Here is a 26,174-nt window from a genome sequence, read left to right on the forward strand (position 1 = left end):
GAACAGGGTGAACAGCTGGGCTGGGGGAAGAAGTGGGAAATTATTCAGCTGCTTTCACTGCCAAAGCAAACACATTGTGTACCTGCACCATCAGCACATGCTAGTCAGGCTTTAAAAAAAGAAAGAAAAGAAAAAAAGGAAAAAGGAACAAAGAAAACTCCCATGCTACAGAAGATGTGTCATGCACAGTGCAACATGGGGTAAAGGACAGCTACTCTCAGTCTGGTCCTGTGGTGAGGTTCCTGCATGGTGAGCCCCTTGCAGGAGCTTCTGTGTCAGAAGAATGTTTGCTGCCCTGAGGTAAGTGGCAAAGGTGCACCCAGTCATTTGGTGTGAGATTAACAAAAGTTCCCTTGTTGTGTTGCCCCCTATAACAATTGTAGCCTCAGAGTCCAAGCTCTTAATTCCCAGATCTGAAAGAAGACAGAGGGAAAAATCTCACATTTTTGGTGAATGGCATGATGTCCAATTTCTTGTCCTAAAGACTCTTTCTAAAATGTCACACTTATATTGTCAGAAAGAAATGTTCTGGGAGTGCTGGCTTGGTGGTGGATGTTGTGATACTGTCTCAGCCAGAGCAGCACAGGCAGTCCATGCACTCCAGAGCAGTTATTCTAACATGGACTGCTTGTTACACTGAATTGATTCAGATAAGCTGTGCTGACTTTAACAGGAATGCAGTTTCACCCATGCTTGGGGGATGCGTTGCTTTGACTTGAACTTGTCTAATTGCCCTCATGGAAAAACCATGTGCGGGCGAGCCCTAGGATCCTCAGTTCCCAGTGACTCGTTTTTGACTCATGGCCATGCTGAGAAAAGGCAAGACTGTGCTTGTTTAGTCAGCAGATGAAAGTTGTCATACTAGAAATACCATTATAGCAAGATTAGCACTGTGTGGAATTGTAATAATTAGTTAGCACACCAGCATATAAACAAAAAGACAAATTGCTGACAAAAAGTTTTTTTTATATTGGTTGCAAATAAAAGTTGAGAGGATGGGTGCTTTCAAAATAAGGAGGAGGTATGACAGCTTTTGTTTGACCTATGACACATCCCTTGGGATGAATACTATTTTCCTCAGGAGGATTTTGACAGAATTCCCATGGTGGTGCACTCTGGCTGCTTTATTAGAATTTAGCCAAATATCCACAGGATATTAAACAACAAAAGATATAGATTAAATCAGTTCTGGAAAACAGATCAGCATTTTCCTGCAAAGTGTTAAAAAGGAGGTGTTCTTTGTGAGCTTGGCAAAAAAGCACAAAGCATCGAATTAATTATTGTAATTCAGGGAAGGGGGAGCGGAATTTTTCTCTGTTTTTTTCTCTTTTTAAATGGGACTGAAGATCAAAAAATGCACTTTGCAAGTGGCACAAGGACTGTCCTACCTCCTGCTCACGGCAGGCGGAGGGCATAGAGGGTACTTTGCCCCACACTGCAGCTTTACCCCAGTGCTGTGTGAGCTGCCCAGGGCTGTGTGCTGGAGGCACAGCCTCCCATGGTTTCAGCTGGCCCTGGAGCCTGTGCACCAGCGCTGGCCTGCTCAGCATCTGCTCCCCTCTCCTGCCGACACACTTAATTTTAGCTCCAAGCCAAAGGACAACACAGAGGCCACATTTTCTTGTTTGTTGTTCCTGCATAAATATTTCCTAACCCAGGATCTTGAAGAGTATTTCAGCCTCAGCTGAGTGATCTGGCAGGCAACCCAAGAGGTGTACATACCCAAGGACACAGAGCAGGGACAGCAAGTGGAATCAAAACACAGCTGGTGAGCAATGAGTACTCCTCCTCATGGCAAAAATATGGCACACAATGAGGCTTCCACCAGGACAAGAAAATGGGATGGCAGGTGGGAATTTCAGTAGCATGAGCACACATGCACAGCTCTTTCACTGCCCGTGACATGGCTCAGATGGGATGGGCCCTTTGTTGTAAACCATGCCTGTGCCTGATGCATTGAATGGATAATCTCCTCTAGCCTGAAATCTGCCATCTGGGATGGGCTTGCTGCAATCTTGCATATGAGTTTCCAAATTATCTACCCCAGAAAGTCTGTCTGTCATGTCTCCACAAGATTTGTAGGTGTTTTCTTCCAAAGGCACACAGGGCTGTACATAACCACAAGCACAAATCATATGTACATTTTTTGTGTCTATTTTAAAAGTAAGCAGACTCCAGAATTACCTTCAATGAAAGTGTATGATGAAGAGTTTAAGCACCATGTCTTAAATGTAACAGGGATGAATATTATATTGTAAAGATGCTGTAATTTTTATGAGATTGCCATTATTCATTTGGTTATAAGGAGTTAAATAAGAAACAAGTAATTGGAGGGGGAAAATGGGAAAGGCAATGATGGCAAGGCAAGGTGGGGTTCAGCCAGTACCATAAGCCCATTGCAAACCAGCAGTGAGATGGGGAATGCCCTGGTGAGTGTCTGGCTGGTGAGAACCCAGATCTGGAGGTAGGACAAGAGAGGAGACTCAAAGATGAAAGGTGCTGATCTACCAAAGGAGCCAGGTGGAGGGTGTGTGCATCTGTGTGTGGGTAAAGGGAATTGTCAACACCACCTGGGTGAAACATCCATAATAAAGGGTGACCTTGAACTCAAGAATGAGAGCAGCCCAGCTAAAACCCACAGTTAATGAGGAAATGTATGCATGGGCTTCACTCTCCTCATCCTGTCTTCTGCTCTTCACCTCCCTTCAGAGGAATGAACAGTGTTTTATTTCATTGAATTTGTGTTTGGATGACTTGACTGTCAACCATCTCCCTTCCTTTCTTACACATTTGGGTCAGGTCTTGGCTGGACACCTGTGTCCTGTCTGCAGCCAGGGGAAGGGAAGAAGAGTCTGTGGTGGGAGGCAGCTCCTCCATCCCCAAGGCTGTCACAAGAGCCCCTGAGCCATCCCCTGCTGGTGCCCACCACGTGCCTCCAGCTGGTGCAGGAACCTGGGCAGCAGGCTCAGGCCAAACAATTAAAGCTAAAGATATCATCTGCTCTTGGCATCAGCCAGACTCACTGTAGACAGAGGATGCAGGGTGCCCAGGAGAGCTGAGACTCTTGGACCAACAAACCTGGTAATGGTTGTGGGCAGGAGAGGCTGGAGAGTGCCCCAAAGGCACAGATTTACCCCAGTGAGTAAACCTTAAAAAGAGTTACTTGAGAAGCAGGGGTGTCCCTGAACACATCTTCTTGAAGAAGCTTGGCTCATTTTAGGAGAAATAACTGACTGTTTGGAAACACACATTAAACCGTAAGCCAATAAATATGGTGGTTTTTTTCCTATCAGAGTATCTTGCAGTGGTTTTGAGTACACAAATTAATGCTACCTGAACCCTGAGTGAGTTTGGTGTTGCCTGCAGTGAAATGATTAAATTCACTCTCATCATCTTTGTTTAAATGATTGTGACACCATAATCAAATATGTAGAAATGATTCATGCCAATTTAAATTGGTGTATTGAGAAAACACCATAGTTTCCAAGCACAAAAGAGACAGGCCGATGCTTTTAAAATAAAAATATGTTGCAATGTGAGGTAGGGGACTATGCAGTAGAAAAATAAAAACAAGTAATATAAAGCAATCCAAGACTTACAATTAAAAAAATTCTCAAGATTCTTCCTGGACACAATGAATGTAATCAAGCTGCTCAGAGGTGACACTGCCCTTCAGCTCGGCTGCTCCCACAACAGGGCTTGGCTATGTGTGTCCTGCAGCATGGATGAACAGAGGTGCTTTGAATTGCTCCTCCACCTGAGATCCACATTCTTGAGAACTGGTCTATCATCAGGACCCACCAGTGTGCCAGCCTGCCTGCCCCAGCCCACATCTCTCACATGCTCCTTTCATACCTCGTGCACAACCAATGACTCTTGGCAGAGTCAATGCTGTCAGCCTCAACTGTGAATGCCAGAAATCATGTCCCACCAGAAATAATCTGAAAATACAAGGACCTTGTGAACTCAGCTTGCCTGCAGGGGCTTGGATTCCTTATGCATCACATGTGATGGCAAGACCAATTCTAACTGAATTGCTGAAGTACAGCCACAGTGACATTTAAGAACCACCAAACACATTAACAATTGCATTTGGAGACCAGCAATTTCACTCCGCACTCCACCCAAGAAACTGGAACAGCACTATTTGCAGTCATGATTATTCTTAGCTAAGTTGCCATGGAACAAAGCCCGGTTAATCCTAGTGGACTGATTCAGGAACAATCTCTCCTTCTAATCTTATTGCCTAATTCCCTATCACTCCCATTAGGTTAGTATTTATTTAAGACGTAAGAGGAGCAAGATTTTCAAGGAATCATCATCTCACTATGTAGAATGGTAGCAGCAGCACAGTTCTCTCACTAAGGATAATAAAGGATGTTTTTGTTTCTCTTTGAAGGAGGCAGGGTAAAGAATTTTTCCTTCTAGAAGCAGATCCTCCATTGAATTTTCCTTGAATTCATAGGATTTAGTACACATGAGTCCATGTGTCGCTTTGAGCCTTAGAAATGACAATCATTTGGTCAGTGATACCTTTGCCAGAGAAATAAATGTTTTGGGGAATGTGTATATAATAAGACAGATGTGCTCTTAAAAGAAGTTATTGTACTTTGCCATTTTTCTGATGCCAGCTTCACTGGCACCTTTCTTCTATCACCTAAGCAATAGCCTGGCCTCTTCTATTTACTGATAGTAATACATCACATTGATTTCAAATACCTCACAAGCCTCCTGGAAACCAGTCAAGAAGTGTTGAACATGCCAGCATTCCCTAGGGACTGCAGGCAGCCCAGCAGTGCAGCAGGAGCCTGCTATAATGGGCCCCGTGCTGCAATCCAGTCCATGGGGCAGAAGCTCAGGCCATGTCCAGGCACTCAGCGCCTCCAGACTCTGCCTTACAAGAGCATTGCAAGGCTCTCCAGGTGGCTGACTCATACATTGTGACACAGCTCTTAGCAACGAGGTGTGTGCAGAACTACCATGAGAAGAGGTGAATTCTTCGTGGGTTTTTTTGAAAATTGATTTATTAGAAATTAAATCATGGTCAGGTAGTGGAAAGGAGATACTGGGGAGAAGCATGTCATTCATGTTTGCAATATGCCTCCCACAGAAACACAGATATCTCCTTTAATAAATCTCTGGGAAAACCCATGCAAGCTTTCTGCTTGCAGGGCTAAGCTTGCAGTGATTAAAGCCACAGCAATATTTTCTTTACAAGAAATAGCACCATAAGGTCACTGCAGACATCACCACTCTGCTCAGGGTTACAGAGAATAAGGTAATTTAATTTTAAAGTGCCTCGTCACTGGAATAAATTTGAGAAAGATATTAAAACCAGCCCTGACCTGAAAATAGATGTATCCAAAGCAAATAAAAGTTTTGATGAAACAGATGGTAACCATAATTAACTCTGGCATTTTCTGCCATAAACCACATAGTTTTAACTCAATTTGTTGGCCTTTGTTTTCTTTTTTACTTTTTTTTAAATTAAACAAACCCACTTCCATCTAATCAGCAATGAGTTCATGGCCAAACAATAAAATAGCCTGCTTTAAGAAATCTGGGTAGGACACAGCCCAGGCCAACAGCTATCAAAGGCTCCAGTGCCTGCTTTCTCCTGGCCGGGAGGCTGCAGAGCTGCTGCTCCAGAGCCTGGCAGGAGCCCTGCCCTGTGCTGGGATCATATCTGTTTGTTTACACAAAATGTAAAAACCCCATCCTGCAGCTGCTGCAAAGCAATGTGAACTATGCTGCACAAGCCAGGGGCAGTGGGTTCATTTTCTGTTATTTATCAGCAAAACTGGAATCTTCACTTCAGCTGTTTGCCCATAAATGTGCCGACATAAACCAGTTTAGATAAATAGCTCTGATTTTGTTGTAAACACGTAGGTATTTGAATCTTTCCTTGCTGCTTCAAAACCACAATGAAGGCTATGCCAGCAATCCTGCCTAAGACCATTTATCTCATTTTGTCAGCTCATCTTACAGTGGGAGACCATTAGTCAAGAGGCATTTGCTTGCAAGTGATGTGACCATTCCTGGTGATCATTTCAATGCTATTAAGACATCCCTACAACTTTACTTCTGTTGCTTTAGTAGGAAGTTACAATTTAAAAAAAAATCTCAGTGACACGATGGAAAGATCAAATTATGAAAGTCTTCTGACTTTTTTGTCTCTGATGATTTTTGCAACACCTAAGAGTGGATGTGTGCCAAAGAAGTCTGAAATTGATTATGAAATTGAGGGAATTAAAGATTTCTGGTATTTTTTTACGATAAATGAAGCAGGAAGGTTCCCATGGCCAAGGCAGTATGTGTGTATTTTTCCCCATTTCAACAACATTTTGACCATGTCAAGGCCAAGTTCGTCATTTCACTTATTCAGTTTCATTATTGCCTGGAGTAATGAGAGCATAGAGGAAAAAATGCTGGAGATGGCCCAGACCACAGCAAGTCAATGCAAAATGATGAAGGACAGACGTTTCAGGGCTTGTTTTTGTTTTGTATCTGCAAACTGCTTTTGCCTCTGTAGGACAAGTCATGCACAGCCTTACTCAGTCAAAATTCCCTAGGATTTCAAGGGGAAATATGACTGCAGATGGGCAGGCTGCGTCTGAAGACAATGTCTCAAAGCACGGATGTAACAGAAAATCAGACTGGTTTGGAAAGGACCCCAAAGATGATCTCATGCCCCCTGCCACAGACACCTTCCACTCGACCAGGTTGCTCAAAGATCCATCCAACCTGACCTGGAACAAATCCAAGGATGGAGCATCCACAAATTTTCTGGACAACCTGTTCCAGTGCCTCACCACCTGCACAGTAACTAACTTCTCCCTTATATCTAATTTAATATTAGATAATATATAAAAAATAAATAAATATGTCACCAACATGGTGACAGCAAGACAGTCACTGTCTTGCTGTGCATCAATAACAAATAAGTGCTGGAAGTGGAAGTGAAAACATACTAAACCCAGACATGCCACCACTGTCTTGCAGGCAGACTTCTATGACACTGCCAGCTACACCTGGATTCATATGTTCAGATTTCTTACCTGGAAAATGTCCTCTCTCTGCCCAAACCTGGGAGAGTTTAACCTGGATCTAAATGTGGTTTCTCACATTTCTTCTCTTTTCCATCTCACTAGTTCCCTCCAGTGCATTTCTGTGTGACTGAATCACTGTGTGATCTCTGTGTGTTCTTCTCAGTGTAACCTTTGGGTGAGAAACTCTGCTGGGGTCTTCCACAAAAGCAGTGGGAGCTGCAACTGCTGTGAGCAAGACTTGAGGGGAATGCTTGTGGCCCTGCTTCATCCCCTCCTTTTCTGGCTGTCAACAGGTCTGGGATCTTTAAACCCCCTGTTAGACACAGGCTGTGTCTCTGTGTGTGTGCACCAGCTGCTGTGGACTGCACTGAAATCCTCTTTGCACTTACAGAGCTCATGGCCAGCAGGGGTCCTGGGCACAGCAGGCTGGCATGGGGGGCCCCGAGCACAGCCCAGCACTCCAACACCTCCATGGGAAGGGCAGAGCTCCTCTGAAACTCCCTCAGAGCTTCTTCTTACCAACATGAGAGGAGCAGTGGCCTGAAGAACTAGAGAGGTCATTTTTTGGTGATTACATAAATGTTTTGAGCACCTTTGTAAATAATGCATATGCTGACGGAGTGGGAATACTGCACAGCAGGGAGGGATGTCAAAGAAAACAAATGCTTTAAAAACAAAATACTCGGCATACAGTGGTGAGGAAATCAGTCAGAGGAGGGCCAAAATTAATTCACCAGAATACGGACAAAAGCTCAGAGCCATTTGTGAACCAATCATTGGCTTCTTCTTCTTCTTCTTCTTCTTCTTCTTATTATTATTATTATTATTATCATTATTATTATTATTATTATTATTATTAGTTATTATTAGTTATGATTGTTGGTATTGTTGTTATTATTATTGTTGTTGTTGTTACTATGACTATTGTTATTTGTGCGTGTGTGTACTTAGCACGTTTAAAGCTGATCTGCTCATAAATTGCTCTGGGGCTCCCTCTAATGACAACTTTACCGAAAGTGGGCTCCGGGAGGCAGCGAACAATGAAACTTCTGTGCTCTTGGTGTAGCACAGAATCGTACCATCGCTGAATGGTTTGCGTTGGAAGGGGCCTTAAAAATCCTCTAGTTACAAATCCTCCAGTTACAGCCCTTCTGCCGTGGGCAGGGACACCTTCCACTAGACCAGCTGGCCTTGAACACTTCCAGGGATGGGGCATCTCCAACTTCTCTGGGCAAGGCACCAAAAAGTAAAAAATGGCTGATACACTCAATCCTCAGGCAGATTTCTTTGCAGAGGTACTGCCTAATCAAGAAATGTGTTGCTGATTCCAGAGCAAATTAAAAGAATCAGATAATAGGGAGACTAAAAAAATAATGACAGGATCTAGCAATGCACAAACAGCAATGTCAGAGCATAGGATCATTTAAAATATCCACACTGAATTAGTTGAAAATTAATTATAGAAGTCCGTATAATATAATTCAATGAGAAACCATAATTCCTCCCGTGTAGATTAAAATGTACATCAAGTCTTGCAACACATCAATGAGAATTTCCACACTAATATTTTCTGACACTTTGCAGTCCTAAAGTCACCCTGGAGATCAGCACAGTCCAAAGGGAGTAAAGTCTGTTTGGTTTCCAGCTCTGAAAATTATTTTACTTGTGAAATCTTTGGGCAGTTAGATATGAGAGAAATCTGTAACAAAACAATCTCTTACATGTGATTGCAGTAAAAGCCATGCTGTACTTGCACACACATACCCCTTTCTGACCAATGTGTACTTCTCTCATATGCATATCAGGAACATTTCCTTTGTTTAAGAGTTTGTTTGTGTCAACTTCAACCTGCCTTGAGCCACAGAAATTATGTTTTCAGGTGAAATTAATATTCCATACTGTCACTTTTTTAAAGCTGACTTTGAAACAAAGACACTTGTTTCAGAGGACAGAGGAAGAGTCTTAATGGGCAGTAGGTTGGGTACAGAGCAGAACAGCATCTGGAAACTAGAGGAAAACAATATTTAACAGTTCATTTGGTATAATTCCCACATAAATAATTGATTTATGCAGCAAAATACTTTAAGAAAACCATTTAACATTCTAATACACATTGATTTGCCTCACAATAAGGTAGAAAGCATTTCATTTCACAGGCAGGTTTGTGGTTCGGCTGATACAAGTCCCAGAGTGCTCAGTGGCAGGGCCTTGGAAGGAGCCTGAAGTGACATTTAGTGAGGGACTCATTCAAATAGGAATATTTTGGTCCACATAGGCTACATGTAGAATCACAGAATCATAGAACTCTTTAGGTTGGGAAGGTCTCTTAGCTCATCAAGTCCAACTGTTAATGTAGCACTGCAAGCACTAAAGCATATCCCCAAGTGCCACATCTACATCTCTTTCACACACCTCCAGGAGGGTGACTCCCTGAGCTGCCTACTCCAGCCTGTCTGGCCTCACACTCCTTTTGGTCAAGAAATTTTCCCTAGTATATGCATGCCCTTTTGCTAAGAAATAAGCAATTACTACCTGCCATTCATCCCCACGTGACTTCTTTTGCCCCTTTTGGATGTTAACACCCTATTTGCACCATAGTGGGATGTTTCATTTAACCATAAATGTAGTCAGTTGGAAATCATTCTGGTTTTGAAAAAAAATATATATTTATAGATAGTCAAGACATTTTAAGAGACTAATTTCTGCTTTAGAAATCACACAGGTGAACAGTTCAAGCAAAAGGGGCTAAGGAACAGAGCACAGACAAAAGGAGTCAGGCAGCTGAGAGCAGTAACCCCTAAAGCCAAAGCCACAACAGAAAGGTCATTACTTTATCTCTTTAGTGCACATATGGTCCTCACGTAAAAAGCTTCTGTCCCATCTGTGAGGTTGCTCTACCAATATGTGTTAATGACATGCTGAGACATCATTTCAACTGCAGAGCTGATTTTCTCCAAATTCTTCATTTGGTCATTACCAGCTCTCCTCCAAAATAAAACAGCATGGGGTATCACTGAGCCAATTCAGGTCTGTAGCAACTGCATGGATGAGTCCTTATAACGTTACATATTTGGGAACTGCAGAATGAGGGAAAACAGAAGTAGATTTAAGAGTTCTTCAATGCACATCCCCCTGCTTTCCTTTAACTTTCAGAAAGATTCTGTCCTTAAAATCAGCGTAAGTATTGACATTTATAGAATGCCATTTATAAAATAACCAAAGTATTTACCTTTAATGTTTTCATCATTTTTTATCAGAACTACAGAAATTAAATATTTGCCAGTAGGGGAATCTGGACCATCTTCCTGTACTTTTTTGAACATGGGTGAAGCATTTCTTCTTCTCCAATGACAGGGAACTTTTCCCAAAACTCTATTAAAGATGATGTACAATAGCCATAGGTGTCAGCCAATTCTCACAGCACCCTGGACACCACCCCCAGGGTGCCATGGATGTGCATGAGTAGTGTTCTCTTGAGTCACTCCTGACTCAACCCTCTCTGATGGTAGTTCTTCCACTTCTTCCACCCTTTGACTAAACAGAGAGGCGTGGGAGACCTTGCTGGTGAGGAAAAGACAAAGGTGCACTGGATACATCAGATTTCTTTGTGCCTGCAGCCACCAATCCACCCACCCCACTTGGTTACAGTCCTGCTTTGCTCAGGTTTTTTCCACTAATGCAGCAGTAAGTATTGGCTTTGTGTGGCCAGGCTTGGGTAGTGGGGGGCTATGGGGAGGGGGGGATCTTCTGTGAAAAGCTGCCAGAAACTTCACCCTCTTGTGTCTGTGAACATCTGACTACTGCTAACTAGAAGTACAGAGCATGGATGCTGTAACTGATAAAACTTTCACTCTTCTGCAAAGTCAGGATGACATATATCTACGTTAGGTACCTTTTTCTTAATGCAAGCATTTAGTTTTCCCCACTGGGTTTAAAGAATTTATTTTTATTTTTACTTTTAAAATGCAGGAGGTTTGGGAGGTATTTAAAAGCTGTTTTTCCTCAATATGTTTCAAGTTTTAACGCTGTGCATGGAGGAAGAATAAGGAATAAAACTAAAAGCGGAGTGTACAAAGAGCAGAACAACTGTTTTTAATTTTTTCTCTTGCAGCACTGGAGGAAGCCTCTGGGAATAAATGCCTGCTTTTCCACTGAGTTTCACTTAAACTTTGGAGTTTGAGGTTTTGGATTTCAGAAGGTTGTACACTTTGATGAGTCAATATTAGTATAAGCATTTGAGACAGGGAATCAGCACATCTGGTTTTGATACCTGCACAAAGCTCTGCTGGAGTCATGGAGTGTCTAGGTACAATGAGGGCTACCCTGCAGCTTCAACAGAACAGCAAGTCTCAACTACAACACCAAGGCTTAGTTCAGCTAATGAAACACTAAGCACACAAACACAGTTTATCCATTTTGTTGGGGGTTAGCACTTGGGGCTTGGGCACACTTTCACAAGGTATAAGAAAAATCTTGCCTGAGCATTCAGTAAGACAGAGAAAAAAGGTACAGAGGCAGCCAAAAAAGAAAAAAAAAATCCAACCCAGCAGACAACTGACAGATAAGAGGCAGATGTGAGGAAATAATGGAACTGAGTTGCCAAGACATCATCGATAAGCAACTCAGCCAGCATATCTGTGATTGAGGGTGCAGGTTTAGAGTTACCATAAGCCCATATGAACTCACTGTCCCTTCTGCCCAAAGAAAGAAAGAAAGCAAGCCTACTCTTTTGATTGTACAGCTCAGAAGAAATACCTGGTCAAGTATGTCAGACAATACAAATTAGCAAGAATTCCTTTGACTTCTACTAAATTTTAATACTAAAATTTAATACATCTTTGCTAGAATCTTTCTCAGAATAGACAATGGTGAAGCACAGAATTCTCATTTTAAAACACTGAATCCTAAATGGTCTTCAGGGGTGTTTTTACACATTAATTTACTCATTAATGTAAGACAAAATAGTACCAATAATGTAATATGTGTTCATATTCTAATGATTACATTCCATGTTTCTCTGATCTAGAGATAAGCAACATACTAATATACCAAGACAGCTACTTAGACACTCTTAGCTATGCTGAAGATATAATATTACTCAAACTAGTAATTGTTGCAAGAATCTCTCCCCAAATATTTAAATGAAATTAAGTTGTAACCTGAGACAAAAACGGCCTTTTCTGTCAAACACCTCCAAGTTCTCTGCAGACTACTTTTAGTTTGACTGAATGAAAGATGGTGAAAATGCACCTTAAAAACATGACTGAGCATTCCATACAACCAACAACTTTTTGCCATAGAAAGATGAAGTTTGTATTGCACATATGGCCACAGCCAACATCCTTCTGTAACAACATCCTCTGATGTTTCTTTATTGTTTTCCTTTTGTACTTTCCCTTGAGCATTCTTCACAAAAAGGATTGAAATCAGTGTCCTTCTAAGAGTACACAAAAGAGGTTCCTCTCCAAGGATAGGGATGATAAAAAAGAGCTGCCTAAAAGTTCATATAAAAGCACTTTCTCAGTCATATATATGATCTATGAATGTAACAGCCTTTAAAAAGTTAGAGAACCTGAAAGTTGAATACTGCGAGTATTACACCCAAGCGTAATGAAGACATGCTGCAAAGTCAGGAAATCATTTCACTATGCTGACTTTCATTACTAAATATTTGCCATTGCAAGAAATAATATTTTCTAACACCTGGGAAGTAAAGAATGACTGTATGATTCTGTGCTGTCCTGAATGAGTCACTTTTACTGGCTTTTAGTTAATGCCACTCTTTCTACACTGAACTGGAGCCACAGAACATACGCAGTAAGTCACACAATGCATTTGAATTATTCATACAGACATGGTAGGAAGGCAACTCTTTCACTTAATAAACAGCACTAAGAAGTCACCTGAGTGTAGAGCTTTAAATATCTTTGCCCTTCCTTACAGAAATCCTCACGAAAGACAACAAAGATAAAAATACAAGCTTCAATCAAACCAATCTGAAGCTCTTTGGTTGGAGATTACACTTGGAGACTTTTTTATTATTAATTTAACACTAACCTTCATATCCTAAACCCATATTTAAAACAGCTTGTCTAAGCATAAATCAGCTGGAGAGGAACTCCTTCTTCCTTCTGCTGCCTCCACATAAAATCTACATTCCTTCTGAATTAAAAAGTACTTATGTGTTTTTAACAAATAATATACAGATCACACAAAGGCCAGCATCCTAAATAACAGTGCATAAATATAAATTCTTGTTTTCCTTTCTTTTCATTTACATCTGACATGCTCTTCTGAAAGAGATGGGAAATTCAGACTAACCTTGCTGAGTGATGACTGAGGCTGATGACTGCGAAGTTGAAGCTTCCAAAGCAGACGTCCTAGGTACTTTTGCATCTCTTGTTGCCAAAGATACTTAAAAGATACTATGCTGAATACAAAGGTTTTGTTCTTGACTTGAACAAAAAAAATTATGGCCAACACCAGGTTGGGTTTCTTTTTATTGTTAAAACATTAAAGCATAACATTTCACCAAATACAGGAAATTTAGGGGTCGTCTGACATTACAAACATCTGGATCATCAAGAGAAAGTGTTGAGCTATACATAGTCTGACGTTAATCTATCAATTTAATGTATATTAGTAAATGATTAAAACATGGCCAAAATACAGAATCACAAAATAAGTACCTCGATGCTTCTAAATCTGAGACAAGTCAGAGAACTGAGTGCAATAAATTTCCAGCAAATGTCTATACACTCAATTACCTCAGGGCAGAATTATTCCAGGAATATTGGTAGTTCCTTGTATTCCTACCAGGAATATTGGTAGTTCCTCATATTCCTCATATTCTTGCTCATTCACATTCAATTTAGTGAGAATTTGATTTGAGAACTTGATAAAAACATTTTTAAAAATACCACATTTAACAAATGTGAAAAAAGAAGTTGTCTTCACAGGAAAATACAGATTGCTTGCCACTCCAGTCCTTAATTGCCTATATGTTTTACAAATCTTTACAAAACTAATTTGTATCCATTTTGGTTTCAAAAACATAGTACATCTGAAAAATAAAATATGACTCTACTGATGGGTAATACAAAGACATGAACACGCATTTAAAATTACTTTTAAAAGTAAATCTTCTCAGTAATACAGCTATAAGACAAGTTAAACATAGTACAATAAACCATGCATCTTCTGACTTGTCAGATCAGCTAAACTACTCGGTTAACATACAGTAACACTTTTGAACACTTCGTAACTTCAGCTTTCCTAGCACAAGGCAAAAAAAAACCAGATTAAATTTGTTCTTCAAGTGGTTCAAGGCTGTCCAAGTGTTTTTTAGGTGTATCATCACTATGACGGCTTTGGCAATGGGTTAAATGTTTCTTAAAGCCTCGGGGAAAATTTGATTCAAAATTACAACGGGGACACTTCAACAGACTTTGACCATGAGCAGCAACATGATTTTTAAGAAGAGACTCCAAGAGAAAAGCTTTGCCACATATTTTACATTTGTATGGGCTTTGAACATTATGCTTGTTAACTAAATGGTGCAAGACAGCACCTTTTTTCATTGCACGACAGCAACAGATTTTGCAGTAATACTTTCCCTTGCCACGCTTCATGTACTTTGCTATTTCTTCCTCAGAGATGAAAGCCTCTTTCTCTTCAGTAAATTGAAGCACACACGGTGGCTGCGTAGGAGTAGTTGCATCCATTTTGCTCTCTTTGCTGTAATCAGATGACTCCATATCATACTGCTCTTGGTCACTGTTGGACTCTTGTTCCTTTATCTCCATTGAGTCCACCACTGGTTTTCCACACTCACTACTATTTAGTTCAGAATCTGAGATCTCCTGGTTTTCCTTCTTGGGCTTCTTTTTTGGGCATGAATATAACATGTGTTCAGGTGATTCTTTGGCTAATATTGACTGTTCATCCTGCGAGAATAAATCATCCAGTGGTTTCTGATCATCTAAACTGTGAGAGAGAAAGTCACTCTCACCAGACTCACTAGGTGTTTGGGGCTCAGAGAAAAAGCCCGAAGCAGACTTGTGAGGCTCGGAAAACAGGATGTTCTTCTGGATTTCAGAAGGTACAGTAGTTTCAGCATGTCTCTGGACATCAGAGGATAGAGCAGCAGCAGGCTTCTGCATCTCAGAAAATACAGCATGCTTTTGAACATCAGGGGAAACAGCAGATTTCTGGCAGTCTGTGAAAACAGCTTGCTTGAGTGTCTCGGGAGAAACAGGAGTAGGTTTCTGGGACTCAGTAAAGAGGCCATGTTTCTGAACTTCAGGAGATGTGGATTTCTGAGACTCTAGAAAGGAAGTAGACTCCTGAACTTCAGAGGAAATTGAAGTGAGTTTTTGGGCTTCAGAAAACAGGGCATGCTTCTGGACTTCAGAAGAAACAAGAGCGGATTTTTGGGCTTCAGAACACAGAGCTTGTTTTTGACCTTCAGTAGAAACAGCAGAAGTAGACGTCTGATTTTGGGGCTCAGAAAAGACAGCACGTTTCTGGACATCAATAGAGGCAGTAGGATTAGATTTGCGAGTCTCTGGGAACAACACTCTTTTCCGAGGCTCAGGGAAATGAGCCCGTTTCTGAATCTCAGATGAAGCAGCTGAGGTGGATTTCTGAGTTTCAGAAAAATACATTGATTTCCGTGACTCAGAGAGTTTCCAAGATTCAGGAGATACTGAAACACCAGGCTTACGGACCTCAGGAAAGAAAGAAGGCTTCCAAGAGTCAGAGGAAACAGTGTGACTGGACTTTCGAAGCTCAGGAGAAACAGGGGGAGAATGCTTCCATGTGTCAGGGGACAGAACAGGTTTCCAGCCTTCAGGGTAAACAGATGAGATGGGTTTCCAGGGCTCAGAAGAAACAAGAGTAGACTTCTGGGATTCAGAAAACGACGTAGACTTACACGAATCAGAAACAAGCCTCCTAGGTTCTGGCAACACAACTGAACCAGGCCTTCGGGACTCGGGGGCAGACCTCCGGGATTCCATGGACACCGACATGGCAGGCTTTGAAGCCCAGGGAGAAACTGTGGGGGACTTCTGCACTTCATGAGGTGAAGCTCTCCAGGGCTCAGGGGAAACAGTTGGGCCAGGTCTCCATGACTCCGGTGAAACCGCAGAAGCAGGCCTCCGGCTCTCAGGAGAAGCAGCAGAAGCGGGCCGACGCATTTGGGAGGGATGTTTGCGTGGCTCAGGGGACGCTGCTGGAGGAGGTTTCTTTGGCTCTGGTGACACAGCTGGGGAGTATCTGCGGGGCTCTGGAGACACAGCAGGAGAATGGCGCCGGGGCTCAGGCGATATGGCGGGGGAATGCCGGCGGGGCTCTGGAGACGTGGCCGGGGCTGGCTTCTGTGGGTCGGGGGACACAGCAGGAGATGGCTTCTGTGGGTCAGGAGACACGACAGGAGATGGCTTCTGTGGGTCAGGAGACACAGCAGGAGATGGCTTCTGTGGGTCAGGGGACACAGATGAGGCTAACTTCTCTGGATCGGGAGATGTGGCCTGGGCTGACTTTTCTGGATCTGGGGACACAGTCTGGACTGACTTCTCTGGCTCTGGAGAAGTCACCTGAGCAGACTTCTGAGGCTCTGGAGACACAGAAGATTTCTGAAGCTTGGGGGAAACAACAGGTTCTGATTTGGGGAGTTCAGGAGAAAGGGCAGGTTTGCCTGACTCAGGGGAAAGGGTAGGTTTCTGTGGCTCCAACGTGACGCTTTTCTTGGACGAATCTGAATCTACTTCTACCTGTTGCTCTTTCTGTTCTTCGTTCCACTTCTCAGGTGCTGCATGCTGTGCTTTGATGTGATAATATACGTTGCAATACATCTTGCTGGTAAAGAAGCATTTATGGCAGTGAAACAGTTTTGCACTTTTTTGATAAAATATAAGTTTGCCCAAGCCAGCAGCATCCATTTCATCACAACACTCTGGGTGAACAGTACCCATATGAATTTGTATGTTCTCATAGTCAGTTCCCCTGAAGCTGCAGTAGTCACATTCCAAGCGCTCTGTGGTTTTACGTAGTATCTGCAGCATGTCCATTTTTCTATAGGCAGTAACAGTCCCCACAGCAGTGCACCTTTTAAAGAGGATTTTTCAGTTCCTGCAATAAAGGAAAAAGATCTGTATAGTTATCCTTTCATGTTAATTTCAACTCTGTCACTCCTAAATAACCACATGGGCTTTTCCCTGCTCACCCCCACTCCCTTTGTAGAAAGCATAGATTTTGCACAGGTACTGACTACTTCATAGAGAAATCCAAACATAAGTGTCACCAACTCCTGAAAGTCATTTTGCATCAGTAAAACTTGAAAAAATAAAGCTTATATTTAACAATAGGCCTTCCTACCTATGTAAAAAAACTGGAAGCAAATGATAAAAAAACTCCAGGTAATGAAGAGTAAAGTCTGAATTTCACTTGATAAATGTGACTTGTTTTCTCCATTGTCTTCTCTTCCCATATTTGATGAGCTTTTATTGACATTGTATTACTTACATTATACATGTAAACTGAAACCAAAAAGTACTTTGGAAAGTACTTGAAACAATGCCACTGAGATAAGGCCATTTAAAAAATGCACCTTCACCATTAAATTTCAAAACAAATAATCCCTTTTTGACAAAGACCAAACTAAAATTCAAGAAAACAGCAGTCTAAAGTCTAGGCTGTTTTCATCTGTTAAATACTGGCTTCCTTTCACTAATTATATGATAAAAAATACACTGATCATAAAAGCTTCATCTATTATGAAAAGGATCTTTCCTGTTCCATTAGTTCATCTGTTGCCCCAATAACAACAAAAATACTATTTAAGAAAAACAGCAGGGTTTTTTTTCCAGTTGGTAGCTGTATCCAGTCGGTCGACTGTATCCAGAACAATGTTTTCCTCACCCCAGAGATCGAAATTTCTCAAAATTAATGGTTTTTTACAAGACTTAAAAAACCCCACAAAATAGCAACAACAACAACAACAAAAAATCCCCAAAACCAACCAACCCCCCCAACGTAAATAGCTTTTAATGATTTGGCTAGACTCCCCAATTTTCAAAAGAATTTAACCAGATTAGCTACTGCAATAAGCAGAAAACCAAGTCCAGCCATAGTCTGCAAGTTATACTGACAAAGTGGAAGGTAAAAAGGACTTTTAAGTGAAATAAGCACACTTCTTCCTTGTAGGTTGAAATTAAACAGTTGTTACATGATTAATCATGCTAAGCTATCAGCCTAATTTTGGGGGGTGTTGTAAAACACACTGCTTCAAAACATTCAAAATTGTTGTTTAATTTTAACATTAATTTTACCTGTCTAAATATATTTAAGACTAACAAGTCTAAAAATATGCATTCAAAGCAAGTTTTCTTAATTTATTCCTAAAGCATTTTCCCCCTGATTTCTCATGGAAATGAGGCCTATACAAACACACTGCCCCACAGTCAATGCCAATCAAACTGGACAAAGCAATCCAGCCTTACTTTGCATTTCTACACCTTTCATGAAAATCAGCAACTAGAGAATGCAAGCAATGCCTCCACTGAGGCAGAATATGTCACTTAGCAGCAACTTCTTCTGTTTAGCCTCTCCACAAAAAGTCTTGAAACATTCAGAGCAAGCAGTATCTGATTCAGCTTTAATTAAGGAAAAGGGGAAGGAATTCAAAATACTACAGCAGTGAGTTGCTTTGGGCTTGGGGTAGAGACAGAATGAAAGCAAATTAGCAGTGCTGCTAAAGGATGAGATGAATACAGCAAAAAACCAGGAAAGAAGGATTGGCTGAGGAGCAGGAGGGCACAAATCCTTAAGAAATACAGGTTCACTAGCTCAGCTGCTTATGGAGCAACTCCTTTGTGTGCACTGTGCATACACACATCACATTAAGCCACAGGAACAGGTAGATTTCCAATTGGGAAGCACCGTGGAACCACATGCGGAGCTTTGAGAAGGAACCTGCTTCACAACCATGAGGCAAATGAACAGCATCCGACCACAGCCTAGCTGCAAATGAGAAGTAATTACTCTGCCCCAGAGACACTGAAGTGGAAGGGCCTTTGGGGTACAAGCTGCAGTTTCCCAGCACTGCTGGCAGCCATATACAAAAGACACCCCAAATTGTACCCCACACCACATTCAGTGTTGACCCAAAACACTTCCCAACATTTTATAACAAATTTTTTAGGTCTGTAAAAGATGAAAACAAAACAAAGATGACAGCAGTGCTCAGTGGGCTGTATCTCTTCAACAGAATATAACCTGCCAATTGTAAAAACCCACAGCACACCATGTCTTAGTACTCTAAAAGACTTTCAAATCTTTATGAACTACTTTATATTTTGTTTGCTGGATTCAGAACAACAGGAGAAAAGGAAAATTTAAATTTGAAAGCAAAAATTTCTGAATTGCTGATATGAGCAAAATAAAAAGGTTTTGTTTTTTTTTAATCAAATCACAGCAGAACATAATTAGGATAATGAAGATGTACTGCAGCAATCATATTTTTAGACTTGAAAGGGAATTTGTCAATTCCAAAATTGGTTGTAATCCTGAATAACCCATTTTCTTTTCACAGAAAACCAAAAAAGGCCTTTTCTAATTTGAATTTATCACAGTTTATAACAAAGTTTAAGAGACAATCTTTTCTACTCTCTTCATAATTTCCCAGCTCTTCAAGTCACCTGTTGCCCTTGCTGCAGTTTTTTGTTATTCACTGAAACACACTTCACCCCACGTCCCCATCGTCTTCTTTTATTCAGTTCTATCTTACTTTATGATGAAAATTCCCACTTTCTTTCCAAATACAACAGTTAGAAAAAGTCAGCAGTTCCCAAATTCCACAAATTGTCCACATTAATGCTAAGCTTTTTTGGCCATTAGATTATTTTGGAACCAAAGAAGTTACAGGCACAATCCAGACATCTAAAAGTCTTGACAGTCAAGCCTTTTGCATAAGAAATAACACTAAAGAGCTGAGGGCACTTTGTGTCACATTGCCATCACCCAGCATTTTCAGTTTTGTAACTCAATCCAGCGTACCTGGCAGTCACTGAATTAACTGCCTCTTCTGCTGAAATCTCTACTTAATTGAGGCACCCTACTGAGCAAGACAACTCTTGGTTATTGCAGCACCTTGGGCTGCAAGCCCATGGAATAGTAAATCTAGTTTCAGAAGAGTTACTGGGATCAGTAACAAACAGCACTGAGCCTGTACTAACTCATGTTGTCAATTCAAATTTGTTGAAACACTTCTGGAAGAATAAACTCTTGAGATGTTGCTGGTTCACTTAGCACAGATCTACATAGCTAGTTTGAAAGATTTTCCAGACTCCTTCTCAATATTGAGCTCCAGTGCCACTGTCTCTACATGGTTTTGGTTGCTGTCCTCCTCTGTACTCAGGTTTCTCACACAGATGACTCTGCTTCACACTGCTCTTTGCCCCCACTCCTGCATCAGAACTTGTTCTGCATGGCATCCTGGCTTGCCCAGCTGGGTGAAAGTGCAAGGAACAACATGTCACTGTTTTCTAAAGAGTCCCACACCAGCAGAGCCAGCCAGCCTAGAAACCATATGCTCAGTAACCAGGCCCCCGTGGCCTTGGTCCTGCATGAACTGTGATGTAATCTGTGCTCAGCAGCATCCTTCTGGCAACACTGAGGGAGATGGACCGTGCTCCCCCTGTGTAAATGCATTATAGCAGACATTAAAGGGAATGTGCTGCTGCAAATCAAACCCATAAAAAGGTTTTATTAAATAAATGGTGTGTCTTTGTCAGGGTGCTCCATGTGCACTGCAGAGACCTGAACCAAATACTAAATCACATCATTCTAGTGCTCCGAAGCTCTTTAAGGAAAAGTATGAATTTCAGGACAAAGATCAAATTGTCATGAGCAACAGCTTCTCCACTGAACAAAGCAGAAGACAGATGGTCACTGGAGCATCTCTCCAGACTTCTTGAGTACTCCTAGGAGGACAAAGAAGCTGCCACCTCTGCAAGTACAAATAACTGCTGTGCAGGCCCCAGGCCACTTTGTTTAGTTGAACACTCTGCCAGGCCATAACTGTTTTGTAAAAAAGACACCTGAGCATTCCCCTATTCAAACTCTCAGGAAACAGCTTGTGCAGTGCAGCAGTGGCTATAACTGAGCCTGTGCTGCATGCTACTGTAACACTACAAAGCACAACACATTCTTTAATTGCTCTTTCTACATTCCCTCCTACTTTTCTCACTTTCCATGGCTGCAACACTGAGAAAACAAACACACATGCAGCCAAACAGAACACACTACAACCAAAACAGAAGCCTGAAGCCCAGCATTTATGCCTGTTCTGCATCCACATCCTGCCTGCAAGACAAAATACTGTGATTCAACTAAGATTCTGGGGCTTGCAATACTAAATTTTAACTTAAGGCAGCCAAGACTCATTCAGAGTCTTCCTAAGACATGACATTTCCCACTGAAATCTACCTGGGCAGGTAAGTGCTTCTGGCTAAAAGCTCACTATATCCTCAGATGTCAAGCACAGTAACAGCATCAGTACCAACCCAGCTCTTAGCTGACTTGAAGTGACACAGATCAATGTCCATCACTCAGTTTAAAAGTGCCTGAAGAGACACAAATCCCAGCAGTGGGACCACCAGTCCCCACTGCTGCTCCATCAGCCACCTCTCCCAACCCCTCTTCTTCCAGGCATGTTTAGAACCTACAAACAGAGGTTCCTACCACCAACCCTCTCCTCTCTCCACTGAGATGCTGAAGATCCTTACACCAGTTCCTGTCCCTACATTGCAGTTCTGGCCATAATCTCCTCCATCAGGGGAAAAACAGAAAAACAGCATGGAAAAAGGATTGGTAACGAGGCCAAGTATCTACCTGAGAAAAGAACAACCATCACTGCTTTTCTTGATTTGTTCCTAGCAGTCAAGAGGCTAAAGTTGCGATTTGGCAGAAAGAAGAAGTATCCAGGAAATCAGAGGCAGCGAGATAACCACAAATTCAACCAAAAGTTGGTTATGAGTATCACAAGGCAGCCACAGAGCGGAGTCAAACAGCATCAGAAGTTTCTGCTGAGTTCATGTTAAACTGAGCAACAGGAGCATCCCAAGCTAATGCACAGAGAGGAGAGACCTCCTGATGTCTTCCCAGCCAACACATCCAGCCATGTCTGACATGGTTCATGGAGTCCATATCCCATCTTCCACAAGGATCCTACTTAAGATTAAGCCATACTTCCTACAGCCTCTCAAAAACCTCCCCATGGAAGAAAAGTGGACAAATGCAGAGGAGATACCTACATATAACAAGGAATCCATGCAAGTGTTGGCACAACATGACTCTGGCAGCAAACAAGATATCTCTACTTTTTAACACCATTCCAGTGTCATAGCTACAAGTCTTCCAATCATTCCTGGTAATTTTTAGTAACCACATTCTACACTTAGCATTACAACAGTTAATATATACCTGCATTTTTCCTCTACTGAAGATAAGCTATTACTGTCCAAGGGAAGCAACAAAGGGCTCAAACCTAAAGATCTAGACTGTCTGTGAGCACAGAAAATTAGATTTCTTTTAACATTACATGAAGAAATTCAGAGCACAGCAACAAATAGTCTGCCACATCATTGTTCAAAACCAGACTGTCTTGGTTTTCAGTGGCAGAAAAATCTATAACTCTTTTCCTCTCAATGAACAATCAACCCTGGTGAAACACAAGCAGCTAGAGAACATGCAGCATACTTTAATGGCACCAACACAGCTGGGAAAATGATCCAGAAGAAAAGCCATGTGATGTTCTGCAGGGCACTACAACCACACATAAGATTCCCTATACCAGTCACTGCACAGGAAGGATCACTGTTGATTTTCGTCAGCCTTGGAAGTTTCTTCCAGACAAACAGTTCAGTCATAACCCTCTGTCAGTGAGGAGGGTCAGTGGCAAATTTGTTCCCAGCAAAAGAAATCTGAGTAAGTGAGATACAGCAGCATCATTGCCTCTGCTAGAAGGAACAGATCCAGAGTTTTGCTGGGTTTAAGCAAAAGGAAAAATTACACATTCTTGCAGTGCCAAAAAATGAATGGCAGTCTGGTGGCAGCATGATGCTTCTCTTGAAGCTACATGCCTGTGTTGTGACTGACAAAGAGAAGTTTAGCTCCCAGAGGAAGCTGCACACAAACATCCCACAGTGGGGCAGAGCAGGCACTCTGCAAGGCACCAGGCAGGTAAAGGCATCACTTCCAAGGCACCAGGAACAAGACATGCAGTCCTGTGCTCCTGCTAGTCCACAAGTGTCCACAGTATCTGACCACAACCTCACATCTGAACTCCCAGCTACCAGCCAGTCTACTCAGGCTAAGTTCCACCAGCAACAATTGCTGAACAAGGTCTTGAAAATTTCACAGCTACACAAGGTGCAAACACTCCAACCCAACCAGCCACTGAAACCACAAGATACGCTAAGAACATGGGAGGCACTAAGATCCAGGCAGGAAACGCGGCATTATGAAGTTCCATGTTTCCAGGAAAGGTTCAAGGCAGTGGAGATCTACAAAGTGACAATGCTTAATGCACATACAGATGACTTAAGAAAAACAAAGCACCCAGAACTGCAACAGTTTTGCAATATTTCAATCTTTGTTAAGAGAACGACAAGTCTACACAACATTAGTTCTCAACAAAAGATCTAACAACAGTCTAAATTGCAGAGTAAAATCAATGTACCTTTGACAGATTCAAGACTGAAGAAATTAATTCCATGTACTGCTTCTACAGCTTTCTAACTCCAAGTTCCAATTCCACTTCCAGTTGGCTTCCAAAAATGGCCCTGAAAACCTTATTGCTGCAGTGCTGTACCTGAGCTAATGAAGTGCCACTAGAGCATTGCAATCTAGTCAAGAACCGAATTAAGGCTGTGCAACTTGGTAACATCCTAAGAATTCCATTTACACTACCCTAAAAGAATATGCAGTTCAAGGAAAGATTACAGAAGAGAAATGTGAAATCCAAAGTTTCTATATTCCTCACTTGCAAAAAATTCATAGAATCATTGAGGTTGGAAAAGACCTCTGAGATGATCGAGCTCCAAACTGTGACTGAACACCACCTTGTCAAGCAGACCATGGCACTCAGCGTCACATCCAGTCTTTCCTTCAACACCTCCAGGGACAGCGACTCCAACACCACTCTGGACAGTCCATTTAAATGTCTATTCACTTTCACAGTGAAGAAATCCTTCCTAATGTCCAATCTAAGCGTCCCTTGCTGCCGTTTAAGATCATGTCATCTCGTCCTGTCACTTGTTGCCTGGGAGGAGAGGCCGATCCCCACCTGGCTATACCTTCCTTTCCCGCGGCTGCAGAGAGCGGTAAGGTCCCCCCGAGCCTCCTCCTCTCCAGGCGAACACCCCAGCTCCCGGAGCCGCTGCTCACAGGACACGCTCTCCAGAGCTGTGCTGAGCCAGCCCTCTGCACCTGCTTCTCCGCTCCCACGTGCGACGCCGCCGCTCCCGGCAGCTATTTCTGTCACCGGGGAAGGGCCCGGTCCCGGCGGGGACACGTCCCGTGCCCAACTCGCTACCCCAGGACAGCGAACCGGCAGCGTGCTCCTCCCGCTCCTGGCTCCGCCGGCATCACTTTAACTTTCCTGCGGGAAGGGGGTGCCTGCGGGCTCGGCTTTCCCGGCGCCGCCGGCTCCCCGCTGCCCGGCCCTCCCGGGGGCCGCACCCCCGGGGCCGGGGGCCACGCCGCCCGCCCATTCATCCCGCCCCTCCGGGCGCTCTCCCTCGCCGCCTCCCTTCTCCTTCTTCCCTCCCGTGCGCGGCCCCGCCGGTTTTGTTCCCCCCGCGCCGGCACCGGCAGCCGCCGCCGCCCCCCGCGCGGCGGGGGCTGGACAAGGGGAAGGCCCAGGCCCGATGCCCAGGGGGAGGGAGGGAAGCGCGCCGGGCCCGGCCGGCGGGAGCGGGGGGCGAGCGGGACGGGCCGCCCGCACTCACCGATCGGCACCTCCGGGACGGCGGGCGCGGGGCCGGGGGGGCCGGGCCGGGCTCCCCCCGCCAATGGCGGCGGCGGCGGCGGCGGGAGGCGGGGCCGGGTCACGTGCCGCGGCCGCGGCGGCGGGGCCGGGGGCGGGGCCGGGCCGCACCGCCCTCCGCGCCCGCCGGCAGGGGGCGCTGCCGCCCGGGGTGCCTGGCCTGTCTGGGGGCCCACAGGGGGCTTGTCCAGTGCGGGGAGAATTCCAGAATGCCAGAAACAGAGTCACAAAGTCACAAACTAGGCTGCAAAAGAGCTCTGAGATCCTCGACTGTTACCAAACACCACCGTGTCAACAAGACCATGGCCCTCGGTGCCATGTCCAGTTTTCCTTCAATACCTCCAGAGATGGTGACTCCACCACCTCCCTGGGCAGCACATTCCAATAAGCAATCGCCCTTTGAGTAAAGAAATTCTCCCTCATATCCAGCCTAAAAATCCCTTGATGCCGTTTAAGACTGTGTCCTCTCATTCTACTGGTTGCCTGGGAGAAGAGCCTGACCTCAACCTGCTACAGCCTCCTGTCAAGTGATCATAGTGAAAGGTAAGGTGTCCCCTGAGCCTCCTGCTCTCCAGGCTGAGCGACCCCAGCTCCCTCAGTCGCTCCCTGTAGGACACGCACCCCATTGCTCTGCTCTGGATCTGCCCATTAATGTCCTTCCTGAATTGAGGGGCCCAGAAATGTATGCAGGATTCTCGGTGTGGGCTCTCCAGTGCAAAGAGGCCACGCCTCAGGTACTGCGTGTCTAGTTCTTCAAAAAGCAATTCAGGAATTGTTTTTTGTCTTTTGGGTTTAGCAGTGCTTTTTGTCCAGTATGGAAGGAATGACAGACTCACAGAATCAGAGAACGAATTAAGTTGGAAAAGACCTCTGAAATCCACTCCAGCCTGTGAGTGAGCACCCCCATGTCAACCAGACCAGAGCACTGGGTATCATGTCCAGTTTTCCTTAAACAACTCCAGGGAGGGTTACTCCCTGGAAGTGTTTAAGGAAAGACTCTCTGGAGGCTGAAGGGAATTTTATTAGGACAGAAGGTGGGGATAACCCACGTTCTTGTTACTAGATCCCTTGGG

General features: G+C 43.3%; 1 protein-coding gene and 1 long non-coding RNA gene across 3 annotated transcripts; one reads left to right on the forward strand and one right to left on the reverse strand.

Annotated features, from left to right (window-relative positions):
• LOC141728255 (uncharacterized) lies at positions 1-14,087 on the forward strand. The gene is made up of 3 exons (XR_012579132.1): positions 1-300; positions 10,592-10,733; positions 11,161-14,087. It is a non-coding gene; the product is annotated as an uncharacterized LOC141728255 (long non-coding RNA).
• Positions 13,532-25,187, reverse strand: CHAMP1 (chromosome alignment maintaining phosphoprotein 1). Of its 2 annotated transcripts, none has more exons than XM_074535904.1 (2): positions 25,064-25,187; positions 13,532-17,183 (listed from the first exon to the last, which is right to left on the reverse strand). In XM_074535904.1, the coding sequence occupies exon 2, from the start codon at positions 17,120-17,122 to the stop codon at positions 14,351-14,353; it is 2,772 nt and encodes a 923-aa protein (XP_074392005.1). In that variant the 5' UTR covers positions 17,123-17,183; positions 25,064-25,187; the 3' UTR covers positions 13,532-14,350. The 2 variants fall into 2 exon arrangements, with proteins under 2 accessions (XP_074392005.1, XP_005488044.2); XM_005487987.4 differs by lacking the exon at positions 25,064-25,187 and adding an exon at positions 23,794-24,810.
• Positions 25,188-26,174: the final 987 nt, after the last annotated feature.

The sequence above is a fragment of the Zonotrichia albicollis genome, chromosome 2 (assembly GCF_047830755.1).
Source record: "Zonotrichia albicollis isolate bZonAlb1 chromosome 2, bZonAlb1.hap1, whole genome shotgun sequence".
NCBI classification, from domain to species: domain Eukaryota; kingdom Metazoa; phylum Chordata; class Aves; order Passeriformes; family Passerellidae; genus Zonotrichia; species Zonotrichia albicollis.